Below are 13,408 nucleotides of genomic sequence, written 5' to 3'. Positions count from 1 at the left end.
CTGAGAGTGTAGATGGTGTGGCTGAGAGCGTAGATGGGGTGACTGATAGTTTAGATGGTGTAGCTGAAAGTGTAGATGGTGTGGCTGAGAGTGTTGATGGTGTGGCTGAGGGTGTAGATGGTGTGGCTCAGAATGCGTAAGGTGTGGCTTAGTCTAGATGGTGTGGCGGAGAGTGTAAATGTTGTAGCTGAGAATGCAGATGGTGTGGCTGAGAGCGTAGATGGTGTGCCTGAGAGTGTAGATGGTGTGGCTGAGAGTGTTGAAGATGTTGCTGAGATTATAGGTGGTGTGGGTGAGAGTGTAGATGGTGTGGGTGAGAGTGTAGATGGTGTGGGTGAGAGTGTAGATAGTGTGGCTGAGTGTAGATGGTGTGGCTGAGAGTATACATGGTGTGGCTGAGTGTTGATGGTGTGGCTGAGAGTGTAGATGATGTGGCTAAGAGTGGAGATGGTGTGACTGAGAGTGTTGATGGTGTAGCTGAGAGTGTAGATGGTGTTGCTGATAGTGTAGATGGTGAGGCTTAGAGTGTAGATGGTGTTGCTGAGAGTGTAAATGGTGTAGCTGAGAATGCAGATGGTGTTGCTGAGAGCGTAGATGGTGTGCCTGAGAGTGTAGATGGTGTGGCTGAGAGTGTTGATGATGTTGCTGAGATTATAGATGGTGTGGCTGAGAGTGTAGCTGGTGTGGCAGATAGTGTAGATGGTGTGGCTGAGAGTGTAGATGGTGTGGCTCAGAATGCGTAAGGTGTAGCTTAGTGTAGATGGTTTGGCGGAGAGTGTAAATGGTGTGGCTGAGAATGCAGATGGTGTGGCTGAGAGCGTAGATGGTGTTGCTGAGAGTGTAAATGTTGTGGTTGAGATTGCAGATTGTGTGACTAAGAGTGTAGATGGTGTGGCTGAGAGTGTAGATTGTGTGGCTGAGAGTGTAGATGATGTGGCTGAGAGTGTAGATGGTGTGGTTAAGAGTGTAGATAGTGTGGCTGAGAGTGTAGACGGTGTGGTTTAGAGTGTAGATGGTGTGGCTGAGAGTATAGATGGAGTGGCTGAGAGTGTAGATGGTGTGGCTGAGAGTATAGATGGAGTGGCTGAGAGTGTAGATGGTGTGGATGAGAGTGTAGTTGGTGTGGCTGAGAGTGTAGATGGTGTCGCTGAGAGTGTAGATGGTGTCGCTGAGAGTGTTGATAGTGTGGCTAATAGTGTAGATGGTGTCGCTGAGAGTGTATATGGTTTCGCTGAGTGTTGATGGTGTGGCTAAGAGTGTAGATGGTGTGGTTGAGAGTGTAGATGGTGTGGTTGAGAGTGTAGATGGTGTGGCTGAGAGTGTTGATAATGTTGCTAAGAGTGTAGATGGTGTGGCTGAGATTGTAGATGGTGTGACTGAGAGTGTTGATGGTGTAGCTGAGAGTGTATATGGTGTTGCTGATAGTGTAGATGGTGAGGCTTAGAGTGTAGATGGTGTTGCTGAGAGTGTAAATGGTGTAGCTGAGAATGCAGATGGTGTTGCTGAGAGCGTAGATGGTGTGCCTGAGAGTGTAGATGGTGTGGCTGAGAGTGTTGATGATGTTGCTGAGATTATAGATGGTGTGGCTGAGAGTGTAGCTGGTGTGGCTGATAGTGTAGATGGTGTGGCTGAGAGTGTAGATGGTGTGGCTCAGAATGCGTAAGGTGTAGCTTAGTGTAGATGGTTTGGCGGAGAGTGTAAATGGTGTGGCTGAGAATGCAGATGGTGTGGCTGAGAGCGTAGATGGTGTTGCTGAGAGTGTAAATGTTGTGGTTGAGATTGCAGATTGTGTGACTAAGAGTGTAGATGGTGTGGCTGAGAGTGTAGATTGTGTGGCTGAGAGTGTAGATGATGTGGCTGAGAGTGTAGATGGTGTGGTTAAGAGTGTAGATAGTGTGGCTGAGAGTGTAGACGGTGTGGTTTAGAGTGTAGATGGTGTGGCTGAGAGTATAGATGGAGTGGCTGAGAGTGTAGATGGTGTGGCTGAGAGTATAGATGGAGTGGCTGAGAGTGTAGATGGTGTGGATGAGAGTGTAGTTGGTGTGACTGAGAGTGTAGATGGTGTCGCTGAGAGTGTAGATGGTGTCACTGAGAGTGTATATGGTTTCGCTGAGTGTTGATAATGTTGCTAAGAGTGTAGATGGTGTGGCTGAGATTGTACATGGTGTGGCTGTGAGTGTAGATGGTGTCGCTGAGAGTATAAATGGTGTTGCTGAGAGTGTAGATGGTGTGGCTGAGAGTGTAGATGGTGTCGCTGAGAGTGTTGATGGTGTGGCTGAGAGTGGAGATGGTGTAGCTGAGAGTGTAAAGTAAGTGCCTGAGAGTGCTGATAGTGTGGCTGAGAGGGTTGATGGTATGGCGAAGAGTGTAGATGGTGTCGGTGAGAGTGTTGATAGTGTAGCTGAGAGTGTAGATGGTGTCCCTGAGAGTGTAGATGGTATGGCTGATAGTATAGATGGTGTGGCTGAGAGTGTAAGTGGTGTCACTGAGAGCGTAGATGGTGTCGGTGAGAGTGTAGATGGTGTGGCTGAGAGTGTAGATGGTGTGGCTGAGAGTGTAGATGGTGTGGCTGAGGGTGTTGATGGTGTGGCTGAGAGTGTTGATGGTGTGGCTGAGAGTGTTGGCGTGGCTGAGAGTGTTGATGGTGTGGCTTAGAATGCAGATGGTATGGCTTAGAGTGTAGATGGTGTGGCTGAGAGTGTAGATGGTTTGGTTAAGAGTGTAGATGGCGTGGTTAAAAGTGTAGATGGTGTTGCTGAGAATGTAGATGGTGTGGTTAAGAGTGTAGATGGTGTGGTTAAGAGTGTAGATTGTGTGGCTTAGAGTGTAGATGGTGTTGTTGAGAGTGTAAATGGTGTGGCTGAGAGTGTAGATATTGTGGTTAAGATTGTAGATGGTGTTACTGAGAGTGTTGATGGTGTGGATGAGAGTGTAGATGATGTCGCTGAGAGTGTTGAGGGTGTTGCTGAGAGTATAGATGGCGTCGCTGAGAGGGTAGACGGTGTGGCTGATAGTGTAGATGGTGTGGCTGAGAGTGTAGATTGTGTGGGTGAGAGTGCTAATGGTGTGGCTGAGAGTGTAGATGGAGAGATTGAGAGTGATGATGTTTTGGCTGAGAGTGTAGATGGTGTGGCTGAGAATGTTGATGGTGTGGCTGAGAGTGCAGATGGTGTAGCTGAGAGTGTAGATGGTGTGACTGAGAGTGTTGATGGTGTGGCAGAGAGTGTAGATGGTGTAGCTGAGAGTGTAGATGGTGTTGCTGATAGTGTAGATGGTGTGGCTGAGAGTGTAAATGGTGTGGATCAGAATGCGTAAGGTGTGGCTTAGTGTAGATGGTGTGGTGGAGAGTGTAAATGGTGTGGCTGAGAATGCAGATGGTGTGGCTGAGAGCGTAGATGGTTTCGCTGAGAGTGTATATGGTGTGGTTGAGATAGCGGATTGTGTGGCTAAGAGTGTAGATGGTGTGGCTGAGTGTGTAGATGGTGTGGCTGACAGTGTAGATGGTGTGGCTGAGAGTGTAGATGGTGTGGTTAAGAGTGTAGATAGTGTGGCTGTGAGTGTAGATGGTGTGGGTGAGAGTGTAGATGGTGTGGGTTAGAGAGTAGATAGTGTGGCTGAGAGTGTAGATGTTGTGGCTGAGAGTATAAATAGAGTGGCTGAGAGTGTAGATGGTGTGGATGAGAGTGTAGATGGAGTGGCTGAGAGTGTAGATGGTGTTGCTGAGAGTGTAGATGGTGTGACTGAGAGTGTAGATGGTGTGGGTGAGAGTGTAGATGGTGTGGCTGAGAGTGTAGATGGTGTGGCTGAGAGTGTTAATGGTGTGGCTGAGAGTGTAGATGGAGAGACTGAGAGTGATGATGTTTTGGCTGAGAGTGTTGATGGTGTGGGTGAGAGTGTAGATGGTGTGGCTGAGAGTGTAGATGGTGTGGCTGATAGTGTAGGTGGTGTGGCTGAGAGTGTAGATGGTATGGCTGAAAGTGTTGATGGTGTGGCTGAGAGTATAGATGGTGTGGCTGAGAGTGTAGATGGTGTGACTGAGAGTGTTGATGGTGTGGCAGAGTGTGGATGGTGTGGCTGAGAGTGTAGATGGTGTTGCTGATAGTGTAGATGGTGTGGCTGAGAGTGTAGATGGTGTGGATCAGAATGCGTAAGGTGTGGCTTAGTGTAGATGGTGTGGCGGAGAGTGTAAATTGTGTGGCTGAGAGTGTAGATGGTGTGGCTGACAGAGTAGATGGTGTGGTTGAGAGTGTAGATGGTTTGGTTAAGAGTGTAGATAGTGTGACTGAGAGTGTAGATGGTGTGGGTGAGAGTGTAGATGGTGTAGGTGAGAGAGTAGATAGTGTGGCTGAGAGTGTAGATGTTGTGGCTGAGAGTATAAATGGAGTGGCTGAGAGTGTAGATGGTGTGGATGAGAGTGTAGATGGAGTGGCTAAGAGTGTAGATGGTGTTGCTGAGAGTGTAGATGGTGTGACTGAGAGTGTAGATGGTGTGGCTGAGAGTGTAGATGGTGTGGCTGAGAGTGTAGATGGTGTGGCTGAGAGCGTAGATGGGGTGACTGATAGTTTAGATGGTGTAGCTGAAAGTGTAGATGGTGTGGCTGAGAGTGTTGATGGTGTGGCTGAGAGTGTAGATGGTGTGGCTCAGAATGCGTAAGGTGTGGCTTAGTCTAGATGGTGTGGCGGAGAGTGTAAATGTTGTAGCTGAGAATGCAGATGGTGTGGCTGAGAGCGTAGATGGTGTGCCTGAGAGTGTAGATGGTGTGGCTGAGAGTGTTGATGATGTTGCTGAGATTATAGGTGGTGTGGGTGAGAGTGTAGATGGTGTGGGTGAGAGTGTAGATGGTGTGGGTGAGTGTAGAGAGTGTGGCTGAGTGTAGATGGTGTGGCTGAGAGTATACATGGTGTGGCTGAGAGTGTTGATGGTGTGGCTGAGAGTGTAGATGATGTGGCTAAGAGTGTAGATGGTGTGACTGAGTGTTGATGGTGTGGCTGAGAGTGTAGATGGTGTTGCTGATAGTGTAGATGGTGAGGCTTAGAGTGTAGATGGTGTTGCTGAGAGTGTAAATGGTGTAGCTGAGAATGCAGATGGTGTTGCTGAGAGCGTAGATGGTGTGCTTGAGAGTGTAGATGGTGTGGCTGAGAGTGTTGATGATGTTGCTGAGATTATAGATGGTGTGGCTGAGAGTGTAGCTGGTGTGGCTGATAGTGTAGATGGTGTGGCTGAGAGTGTAGATGGTGTGGCTCAGAATGCGTAAGGTGTAGCTTAGTGTAGATGGTTTGGCGGAGAGTGTAAATGGTGTGGCTGAGAATGCAGATGGTGTGGCTGAGAGCGTAGATGGTGTTGCTGAGAGTGTAAATGTTGTGGTTGAGATTGCAGATTGTGTGACTAAGAGTGTAGATGGTGTGGCTGAGAGTGTAGATTGTGTGGCTGAGAGTGTAGATGATGTGGCTGAGTGTAGATGGTGTGGTTTAGAGTGTAGATGGTGTGGCTGAGAGTATAGATGGAGCGGCTGAGAGTGTAGATGGTGTGGCTGAGAGTATAGATGGAGTGGCTGAGAGTGTAGATGGTGTGGATGAGAGTGTAGTTGGTGTGGCTGAGAGTGTAGATGATGTCGCTGAGAGTGTAGATGGTGTCGGTGAGAGTGTTGATAGTGTAGCTGAGAGTGTAGATGGTGTCCCTGAGAGTGTAGATGGTATGGCTGATAGTATAGATGGTGTGGCTGAGAGTGTAAATGGTGTCACTGAGAGCGTAGATGGTGTCGGTGAGAGTGTAGATGGTGTGGCTGAGAGTGTAGATGGTGTGGCTGAGAGTGTAGATGGTGTGGCTGAGGGTGTTGATGGTGTGGCTGAGAGTGTTGATGGTGTGGCTGAGAGTGTTGGCGTGGCTGAGAGTGTTAATGGTGTGGCTTAGAATGCAGATGGTATGGCTTAGAGTGTAGATGGTGTGGCTGAGAGTGTAGATGGTTTGGTTAAGAGTGTAGATGGCGTGGTTAAAAGTGTAGATGGTGTTGCTGAGAATGTAGATGGTGTGGTTAAGAGTGTAGATGGTGTGGTTAAGAGTGTAGATGGTGTGGCTGAGAGTGTAGATAGAGTGGCTGAGAGTGTTGATGGTGTGGCTTAGAGTTTAGATGGGGTAGCTGAGAGTGTAAAGTAAGTGCCTGAGAGTGTTGATAGTGTGGCTGAGAGGGAAGATGGTGTGACTGAGAGTGTAGATGGTGTCGCTGAGAGTGTAGATGGTGTCGCTGAGAATGTTGATTGTGTAGCTGAGAGCGTAGATGGTGTGCCTGAGAGTGTAGATGGTATAGCTGATAGTATAGATGGTGTGGCTGAGAGTGTAGATGGTGTCGCTGAGAGTGTTGATGGTGTGGCCGAGAGTGTAGGTGGTGTCGCTGAGAGCGTAGATGGTGCCGCTGAGAGTGTTGGTGTGGCTGATAGATTGTAGATGGTGTGGCTGAGAGTGAAGATGGTGTTGCTGAGTGTTGATGGTGTGGCTGAGAGTGTTAATGGTGTGGCTGAGAGTGTTGATGGCGTGGCTGAGAGTGTTGATGGTGTGGCTTAGAATGCAAATGGTTTGGCTTAGAGTGTAGATGGTGTGGTTGAGAGTGTAGAACGTGTGGTTAGGAGTGTAGATGGTGTGGTTAAAAGTGTAGATGGTGTTGCTGAGAATGTATATGGTGTGGTTAAGAGTGTAGATGGTGTGGTTAAGAGTGTATATGGTGTGGCTGAGAGTGTAGATAGTGTGGCTGAGAGTGTAGATGGTGTGGCTGAGAGTATAGATAGTGTTGCTGAGAGTGTAGTTGGTGTGGTTAAGAGTGTAGATGGTGTGGCGGAGAGTGTTGGTGGTGTGGCTGAGAGTGTAGATGGTGTGCCTAAGATTGTACATGGTGTGGCTGAGAGTGTTGATGGTGTGGCTGAGAGTGTAGATGGTGTGGCTGAGAGTGTTGATGGTGTGGCTGAGAATGCGTAATATGTGGCTTAGAGTGTAGATAGTGTGGCTTAGAGTGTAGATAGTGTGGCTGAGAGTGTAAATGGTGTGGCTGAGATTGCAGATTGTGTAGCTAAGATTGTAGATGGTGTGGCTAAGAGTGTATAAGGTGTGGCTTAGAATGCAGATGGTGTTGCTTAGAGTGTATATGGTGTGGCTGAGAGTGTAGATGGTGTGGTTAAGAGTGTTGATGGTGTGGCTGAGAGTGTAGATGGTGTGGCTGAGAGTGTAGATGGTGTGGGTGAGAGTGTAGATAGTGTGGCTGAGAGTGTAGATGGTGCGGTTGAGAGTGCAGATGGTATGACTGAGAGTGTAGATGGTGTGGCTGAGAGTGTAGATGGTGTGGCTGAGAGTGTTAATAGTGTGGCTGAGAGTGTAGATGGAGTGGCTGAGAGTGATGATAGTGTGGCTGAGAGTGTTGATGGTGTGGCTGAGAGAGTAGATGGTGTGGCTGAGAGTGTAGATGGTGGGGCTGATAGTGTAGATGGTGTGGCTGAGAGCGTAGATGGTGTGTCTGAGAGTGTTGATGGTGTGGCTGAGAGTGTAGATGGTGTAGCTGAGAGTGTAGATGGTGTGGCTGAGGGTGTTGATGGTGTGGTTGAGAGTGTAGATGGTGTGGCTGAGAGTGTAGATGGTGTGGCTGATAGTGTAGATAATGTGGCTTAGAGTGGAGATGGTGTGGCTGAGAGTGTTGATGGTGTGGCTGAGAGTGTAGATGGTGTGACTGAGAGTGTAAATAGTGTGACTGATAGTGTAGATGGTGTTGCTGAGAGTGTAGATGGTGTGGCTGAGAGTGTTGATGGTGTGGCTGAGAATGCATAAGGTGTGGCTGAGAGCGTAGATGGTGTTGCTGAGAGTGTAGATAGTGTGGCTGAGATTGCAGATTGTGTAGCTAAGAGTGTAGATGGTGTGGCTAGGAGTGTAGCTGGTGTGGCTTAGATTGCAGATGGTGTGGCTTAGAGTGTAGATAGTGTGGCTGAGGGTGTAGATGGTGTGGTTAAGAGTGTAGATGGTGTGGCTGAGAGTGTAGATGGTGTGGCTGAGAGTGTAGATGGTGTTGGTGAGAGTGTAGATAGTGTGGCTGAGAGTGTAGATGGTGTGGCTGAGAGTATAGATGGTGTGACTGAGAGTGTAGATGGTGTGACTGAAAGTGTAGATGGTGTGGCTGAAAGTGTAGATGGTGTGGCTGAGAGTGTAGATGGTGTCGCTGAGAGTGTGAATGGTGTTACTGAGAGTGTAGATGGTGTCGCTGAGAGTGTTGATGGTGTATCAGAGAGTATCAGAGTGTATCATGGTGTATCTGCAATGGTGTCGCTGAGAGTGTTGAGGGTGTTGCTGATAGTGTAGATGGTGTGGCTGAGATTGTAGATGGAGTAACTGAGAGTGATGATGGTGCGGCTGAGAATGTTGATGGTGTCGCTGAGAGTGTAGATGGTGTGGCTGTGAGTGTAGATGGTGTTACTGAGAGTGTATAAGGTGTGGCTTATAGTGTAGATGGTGTGGCTGAGTGTAGATGGTATTTGTGAGAGTGTTGGTGTGGCTGAGAGTGTAGAGTGTGTGGCTGAGAGTGTAGATGGTGTGGCTGAGAGTGTAGATGGTGTGGCTGAGAGTGTAGATGGTGTGGCTGAGAGTGTAGATGGTGTGGCTGATAGTGTAGATGGTGTGCCTAAGAGTGTAGATGGTGTTGTTGAGAGTGTAAATGGTGTAGCTGAGAATCCAGATTGTGTGACTGAGAGCGTGGATGGTGTGCCTGAGTGTAGATGGTGTGGCTGAGAGTGTTGATGGTGTGGCTTAGAATGCAGATGGTATTACTTAGAGTGTAGATGGTGTGGCTGAGAGTGTAGATATTGTGGTTAAGATTGTAGATGGTGTTACTGAGAGTGTTGATGGTGTGGATGAGAGTGTAGATGATGTCGCTGAGAGAGTTGAGGGTGTTGCTGAGAGTATAGATGGCGTCGCTGAGAGGGTAGATGGTGTGGCTGATAGTGTAGATGGTGTGGCTGAGAGTGTAGATGGTGTGACTGAGAGTGTTAATGGTGTGGCTGAGAGTGTAGATGGAGAGATTGAGAGTGATGATGTTTTGGCTGAGAGTGTTGATGGTGTGGGTGAGAGTGTAGATGGTGTGGCTGAGAGTGTAGATGGTGTGGCTGATAGTCCAGGTGGTGTGGCTGAGAGTGTAGACGGTGTGGCTGAGAGTGTTGATGGTGTGGCTGAGAGTGTAGATGGTGTGGCTGAGAGTGTAGATGGTGTGACTGAGAGTGTTGATGGTGTGGCAGAGTGTAGATGGTGTGGCTGAGAGTGTAGATGGTGTTGCTGATAGTGTAGATGGTGTGGCTGAGAGTGTAGATGGTGTGGATCAGAATGCGTAAGGTGTGGCTTAGTGTAGATGGTGTGGCTGAGCGTGTAAATGGTGTGACTGAGAATGCAGATGGTGTGACTGAGAGCGTAGATGGTTTGGCGGAGAGTGTAGATAGTGTTGCTGAGAACGTAGATAGTGTGGCTGAGAGTGTAGATGGTGTGACTGTGATTGCATATAGTGTGGCTAAGAGTGTAAATGGTGTGGCTGAGAGTGTAGATGGTGTGGCTTAGAAGGCAGATGGTGTGGCTTAGAGTGCAGATGGTGTGGCTAAGAGTGTAGATAGTGAGGTTGTGAATGTAGATGGTGTGGCTGAGAGTGTAGATGGTGTGGCTGAGAGTGTAGATGGTGTGGCTGAGAGTGTAGATGGTGTGGCTGAGAGTGTAGATGATGTGGCTTCGAGTGTAGATGGTGTGGCTAAGAGTGTATATGGTGTGGCTGAGAAAGGATAATGTGTGGCTGAGAGCGTAGATGGTGTTGCTGAGAGTGTAGATAGTTTGGCTGAGAGTGTAGATAGTGTGGCTGAGATTGCAGATTGTGTAGCTAAGAGTGTAGATGGTGTGGCTAGGAGTGTAGATGGTGTGGCTTAGATTGCAGATGGTGTGGCTTAGAGTGTAGATGGTGTGGCTGAGAGTGTAGATGGTGTGGTTAAGAGTGTAGATGGTGTGGCTGAGAGTGTAGATGGTGTGGCTGAGAGTGTAGATGGTGTTGGTGAGAGTGTAGATAGTGTGGCTGAGAGTGTAGATGGTGTGGCTGAAAGTATAGATGGTGTGACTGAGAGTGTAGATGGTGTGACTGAGAGTGTAGATGGTGTGGCTGAGAGTGTAGATGGTGTGGCTGAGAGTGTAGATGGTGTCGCTGAGAGTGTGAATGGTGTTACTGAGAGTGTAGATGATGTTGCTGAGAGTGTTGATGGTGTATCTGAGAGTGTAGATGGTGTCACTGAGAGTGTTGAGGGTGTTGCTGATAGTGTAGATGGTGTGGCTGAGAGTGTAGATGGAGTAATTGAGAGTGATGATGGTGTGGCTGAGAGTGTTGATGGTGTGGCTGAGAGTGTAGATGGTGTGGCTGAGAGTGTAGATGGTGTTACTGAGAGTGTAGAAGGTGTGGCTAATAGTGTAGATGGTGTGGCTGAGTGCAGATGGTATTTCTGAGAGTGTTGATGGTGTGGCTGAGAGTGTAGATGGTAAGGCTGAGTGTAGATGGTGTGGCTGAGAGTGTAGATGGTGTGGCTGAGAGTGTAGATGGTGTGGCTGAGAGTGTAGATGGTGTAGCTGATAGTGTAGATGGTGTGGCTTAGAGTGTAGATGGTGTTGTTGAGAGTGTAAATGGTGTGGCTGAGAGTGTAGATATTGTGGTTAAGATTGTAGATGGTGTTACTGAGAGTGTTGATGGTGTGGATGAGAGTGTAGATGATGTCGCTGAGAGTGTTGAGGGTGTGGCTGAGAGTGCAGATGGTGTAGCTGAGAGTGTAGATGGTGTGACTGAGAGTGTTGATGGTGTGGCAGAGAGTGTAGATGGTGTGGCTGAGAGTGTAGATGGTGTTGCTGATAGTGTAGATGGTGTGGCTGAGAGTGTAAATGGTGTGGATCAGAATGCGTAAGGTGTGCCTTAGTGTAGATGGTGTGGCGGAGAGTGTAAATGGTGTGGCTGAGAATGCAGATAGTGTGGCTGAGAGCGTAGATGGTTTCGCTGAGAGTGTATATGGTGTGGTTGAGATAGCGGATTGTGTGGCTAAGAGTGTAGATGGTGTGGCTGAGTGTGTAGATGGTGTGGCTGACAATGTAGATGGTGTGGCTGAGAGTGTAGATGGTGTGGTTAAGAGTGTAGATAGTGTGGCTGAGAGTGTAGATGGTGTGGGTGAGAGTGTAGATGGTGTGGGTTAGAGAGTAGATAGTGTGGCTGAGAGTGTAGATGTTGTGGCTGAGAGTATAAATGGAGTGGCTGAGAGTGTAGATGGTGTGGATGAGAGTGTAGATGGAGTGGCTGAGAGTATAGATGGTGTTGCTGAGAGTGTAGATGGTGTGACTGAGAGTGTAGATGGTGTGGCTGAGAGTGTAGATGGTGTGGCTGAGAGTGTAGATGGTGTGGCTGAGAGTGTTAATATGTGGCTGAGAGTGTAGATGGAGAGACTGAGAGTGATGATGTTTTGGCTGAGAGTGTTGATGGTGTGGGTGAGTGTGTAGATGGTGTGGGCTGAGAGTGTAGATGGTGTGGCTGATAGTGTAGGTGGTGTGGCTGAGAGTGTAGATGGTATGGCTGAAAGTGTTGATGGTGTGGCTGAGAGTATAGATGGTGTGGCTGAGAGTGTAGATGGTGTGACTGAGAGTGTTGATGGTGTGGCAGAGTGTGGATGGTGTGGCTGAGAGTGTAGATGGTGTTGCTGATAGTGTAGATGGTGTGGCTGAGAGTGTAGATGGTGTGGATCAGAATGCGTAAGGTGTGGCTTAGTGTAGATGGTGTGGCGGAGAGTGTAAATTGTGTGGCTGAGAATGCAGATGGTGTGGCTGAGAGCGTAGATGGTTTTGCTTAGAGTGTATATGGTGTGGTTGAGATTGCAGATTGTGTGGCTAAGAGTGTAGATGGTGTGGCTGAGAGTGTAGATGGTGTGGCTGACAGAGTAGATGGTGTGGTTGAGAGTGTAGATGGTTTGGTTAAGAGTGTAGATAGTGTGACTGAGAGTGTAGATGGTGTGGGTGAGAGTGTAGATGGTGTAGGTGAGAGAGTAGATAGTGTGGCTGAGAGTGTAGATGTTGTGGCTGAGAGTATAAATGGAGTGGCTGAGAGTGTAGATGGTGTGGATGAGAGTGTAGATGGAGTGGCTAAGAGTGTAGATGGTGTTGCTGAGAGTGTAGATGGTGTGGCTGAGAGTGTAGATGGTGTGGCTGAGAGTGTAGATGGTGTGGCTGAGAGCGTAGATGGGGTGACTGATAGTTTAGATGGTGTAGCTGAAAGTGTAGATGGTGTGGCTGAGAGTGTTGATGGTGTGGCTGAGGGTGTAGATGGTGTGGCTCAGAATGCGTAAGGTGTGGCTTAGTCTAGATGGTGTGGCGGAGAGTGTAAATGTTGTAGCTGAGAATGCAGATGGTGTGGCTGAGAGCGTAGATGGTGTGCCTGAGAGTGTAGATGGTGTGGCTGAGAGTGTTGATGATGTTGCTGAGATTATAGGTGGTGTGGGTGAGAGTGTAGATGGTGTGGGTGAGAGTGTAGATGGTGTGGGTGAGAGTGTAGATAGTGTGGCTGAGTGTAGATGGTGTGGCTGAGAGTATACATGGTGTGGCTGAGAGTGTTGATGGTGTGGCTGAGAGTGTAGATGATGTGGCTAAGAGTGGAGATGGTGTGACTGAGAGTGTTGATGGTGTAGCTGAGAGTGTAGATGGTGTTGCTGATAGTGTAGATGGTGAGGCTTAGAGTGTAGATGGTGTTGCTGAGAGTGTAAATGGTGTAGCTGAGAATGCAGATGGTGTTGCTGAGAGCGTAGATGGTGTGCCTGAGAGTGTAGATGGTGTGGCTGAGAGTGTTGATGATGTTGCTGAGATTATAGATGGTGTGGCTGAGAGTGTAGCTGGTGTGGCTGATAGTGTAGATGGTGTGGCTGAGAGTGTAGATGGTGTGGCTCAGAATGCGTAAGGTGTAGCTTAGTGTAGATGGTTTGGCGGAGAGTGTAAATGGTGTGGCTGAGAATGCAGATGGTGTGGCTGAGAGCGTAGATGGTGTTGCTGAGAGTGTAAATGTTGTGGTTGAGATTGCAGATTGTGTGACTAAGAGTGTAGATGGTGTGGCTGAGAGTGTAGATTGTGTGGCTGAGAGTGTAGATGATGTGGCTGAGAGTGTAGATGGTGTGGTTAAGAGTGTAGATAGTGTGGCTGAGAGTGTAGACGGTGTGGTTTAGAGTGTAGATGGTGTGGCTGAGAGTATAGATGGAGTGGCTGAGAGTGTAGATGGTGTGGCTGAGAGTATAGATGGAGTGGCTGAGAGTGTAGATGGTGTGGATGAGAGTGTAGTTGGTGTGGCTGAGAGTGTAGATGGTGTCGCTGAGAGTGTAGATGGTGTCGCTGAGAGTGTTGA

At 48.4% G+C, this 13,408-nt stretch overlaps 6 protein-coding genes across 6 annotated transcripts; all 6 read left to right on the top strand.

The window, feature by feature from the left end:
- The first annotated feature begins 132 nt into the window (after nucleotides 1-132).
- On the top strand, nucleotides 133-1,005 carry LOC138367167 (putative sensory transducer protein YvaQ). The gene is made up of 3 exons (XM_069328572.1): nucleotides 133-334; nucleotides 562-723; nucleotides 866-1,005. Exons 1-3 carry the CDS (start codon nucleotides 133-135, stop codon nucleotides 1,003-1,005), a joined length of 504 nt encoding a protein of 167 aa, XP_069184673.1.
- Nucleotides 1,006-1,201: 196 nt separating this feature from the next.
- On the top strand, nucleotides 1,202-1,925 carry LOC138367166 (oviduct-specific glycoprotein-like). Its single transcript, XM_069328571.1, has 3 exons — nucleotides 1,202-1,433; nucleotides 1,482-1,643; nucleotides 1,786-1,925. The coding sequence occupies exons 1-3, from the start codon at nucleotides 1,202-1,204 to the stop codon at nucleotides 1,923-1,925; spliced, it is 534 nt and encodes a 177-aa protein (XP_069184672.1).
- A 430-nt stretch (nucleotides 1,926-2,355) lies between these two features.
- On the top strand, nucleotides 2,356-3,315 carry LOC138367165 (uncharacterized). The gene is made up of 3 exons (XM_069328570.1): nucleotides 2,356-2,506; nucleotides 2,894-3,049; nucleotides 3,221-3,315. Exons 1-3 carry the CDS (start codon nucleotides 2,356-2,358, stop codon nucleotides 3,313-3,315), a joined length of 402 nt encoding a protein of 133 aa, XP_069184671.1.
- Nucleotides 3,316-4,645: 1,330 nt separating this feature from the next.
- Nucleotides 4,646-5,910, top strand: LOC138367164 (SUMO-interacting motif-containing protein 1-like). Its single transcript, XM_069328569.1, has 3 exons — nucleotides 4,646-4,847; nucleotides 5,073-5,234; nucleotides 5,501-5,910. Exons 1-3 carry the CDS (start codon nucleotides 4,646-4,648, stop codon nucleotides 5,908-5,910), a joined length of 774 nt encoding a protein of 257 aa, XP_069184670.1.
- Nucleotides 5,911-5,980: 70 nt separating this feature from the next.
- On the top strand, nucleotides 5,981-7,650 carry LOC138367163 (uncharacterized). The gene is made up of 3 exons (XM_069328568.1): nucleotides 5,981-5,988; nucleotides 6,174-6,417; nucleotides 7,126-7,650. Exons 1-3 carry the CDS (start codon nucleotides 5,981-5,983, stop codon nucleotides 7,648-7,650), a joined length of 777 nt encoding a protein of 258 aa, XP_069184669.1.
- A 1,695-nt stretch (nucleotides 7,651-9,345) lies between these two features.
- Nucleotides 9,346-13,232, top strand: LOC138367162 (SUMO-interacting motif-containing protein 1-like). Its single transcript, XM_069328567.1, has 8 exons — nucleotides 9,346-9,534; nucleotides 9,595-9,772; nucleotides 10,274-10,484; nucleotides 10,956-11,131; nucleotides 11,902-12,324; nucleotides 12,413-12,559; nucleotides 12,789-12,950; nucleotides 13,093-13,232. The coding sequence occupies exons 1-8, from the start codon at nucleotides 9,346-9,348 to the stop codon at nucleotides 13,230-13,232; spliced, it is 1,626 nt and encodes a 541-aa protein (XP_069184668.1).
- Nucleotides 13,233-13,408: the final 176 nt, after the last annotated feature.

This window comes from Procambarus clarkii, chromosome 21 (assembly GCF_040958095.1).
Source record: "Procambarus clarkii isolate CNS0578487 chromosome 21, FALCON_Pclarkii_2.0, whole genome shotgun sequence".
Classification (NCBI taxonomy): Eukaryota; Metazoa; Arthropoda; class Malacostraca; order Decapoda; family Cambaridae; genus Procambarus; species Procambarus clarkii.
This window is presented reverse-complemented; position numbering and strand designations above follow the sequence as displayed.

Excerpts from the sequence above, each read along its gene's own strand:
- LOC138367167 (XM_069328572.1), top strand. The coding sequence starts at position 133 with ATGCGTAAGGTGTGGCTTAGTCTAGATGGTGTGGCGGAGAGTGTAAAT. Across the intron at positions 335-561 it reads TGAGAGTGTAGATGGTGTGG|CTGAGAATGCAGATGGTGTT; the intron begins GTGAGAGTGTAG and ends TAAATGGTGTAG. Across the intron at positions 724-865 it reads TGTGGCTGAGAGTGTAGATG|ATTGTGTGACTAAGAGTGTA; the intron begins GTGTGGCTCAGA and ends TTGAGATTGCAG.
- LOC138367166 (XM_069328571.1), top strand. The coding sequence starts at position 1,202 with ATGGTGTCGCTGAGAGTGTATATGGTTTCGCTGAGTGTTGATGGTGTG. Across the intron at positions 1,434-1,481 it reads TGTTGCTGATAGTGTAGATG|CTGAGAATGCAGATGGTGTT; the intron begins GTGAGGCTTAGA and ends TAAATGGTGTAG. Across the intron at positions 1,644-1,785 it reads TGTGGCTGAGAGTGTAGATG|ATTGTGTGACTAAGAGTGTA; the intron begins GTGTGGCTCAGA and ends TTGAGATTGCAG.
- LOC138367165 (XM_069328570.1), top strand. The coding sequence starts at position 2,356 with ATGGCGAAGAGTGTAGATGGTGTCGGTGAGAGTGTTGATAGTGTAGCT. Across the intron at positions 2,507-2,893 it reads TGAGAGCGTAGATGGTGTCG|ATGGTGTTACTGAGAGTGTT; the intron begins GTGAGAGTGTAG and ends TTAAGATTGTAG. Across the intron at positions 3,050-3,220 it reads TGAGAGTGTAGATTGTGTGG|AGAGTGTAGATGGTGTAGCT; the intron begins GTGAGAGTGCTA and ends ATGGTGTGGCAG.
- LOC138367164 (XM_069328569.1), top strand. The coding sequence starts at position 4,646 with ATGCGTAAGGTGTGGCTTAGTCTAGATGGTGTGGCGGAGAGTGTAAAT. Across the intron at positions 4,848-5,072 it reads TGAGAGTGTAGATGGTGTGG|CTGAGAATGCAGATGGTGTT; the intron begins GTGAGTGTAGAG and ends TAAATGGTGTAG. Across the intron at positions 5,235-5,500 it reads TGTGGCTGAGAGTGTAGATG|ATGGAGCGGCTGAGAGTGTA; the intron begins GTGTGGCTCAGA and ends CTGAGAGTATAG.
- LOC138367163 (XM_069328568.1), top strand. Across the intron at positions 6,418-7,125 it reads TAGATGGTGCCGCTGAGAGT|AGTGTATATGGTGTGGCTGA; the intron begins GTTGGTGTGGCT and ends GGTGTTGCTTAG.
- LOC138367162 (XM_069328567.1), top strand. The coding sequence starts at position 9,346 with ATGCGTAAGGTGTGGCTTAGTGTAGATGGTGTGGCTGAGCGTGTAAAT. Across the intron at positions 9,773-10,273 it reads TGTGGCTAAGAGTGTATATG|ATGGTGTCACTGAGAGTGTT; the intron begins GTGTGGCTGAGA and ends CTGAGAGTGTAG. Across the intron at positions 12,951-13,092 it reads TGTGGCTGAGAGTGTAGATG|ATTGTGTGACTAAGAGTGTA; the intron begins GTGTGGCTCAGA and ends TTGAGATTGCAG.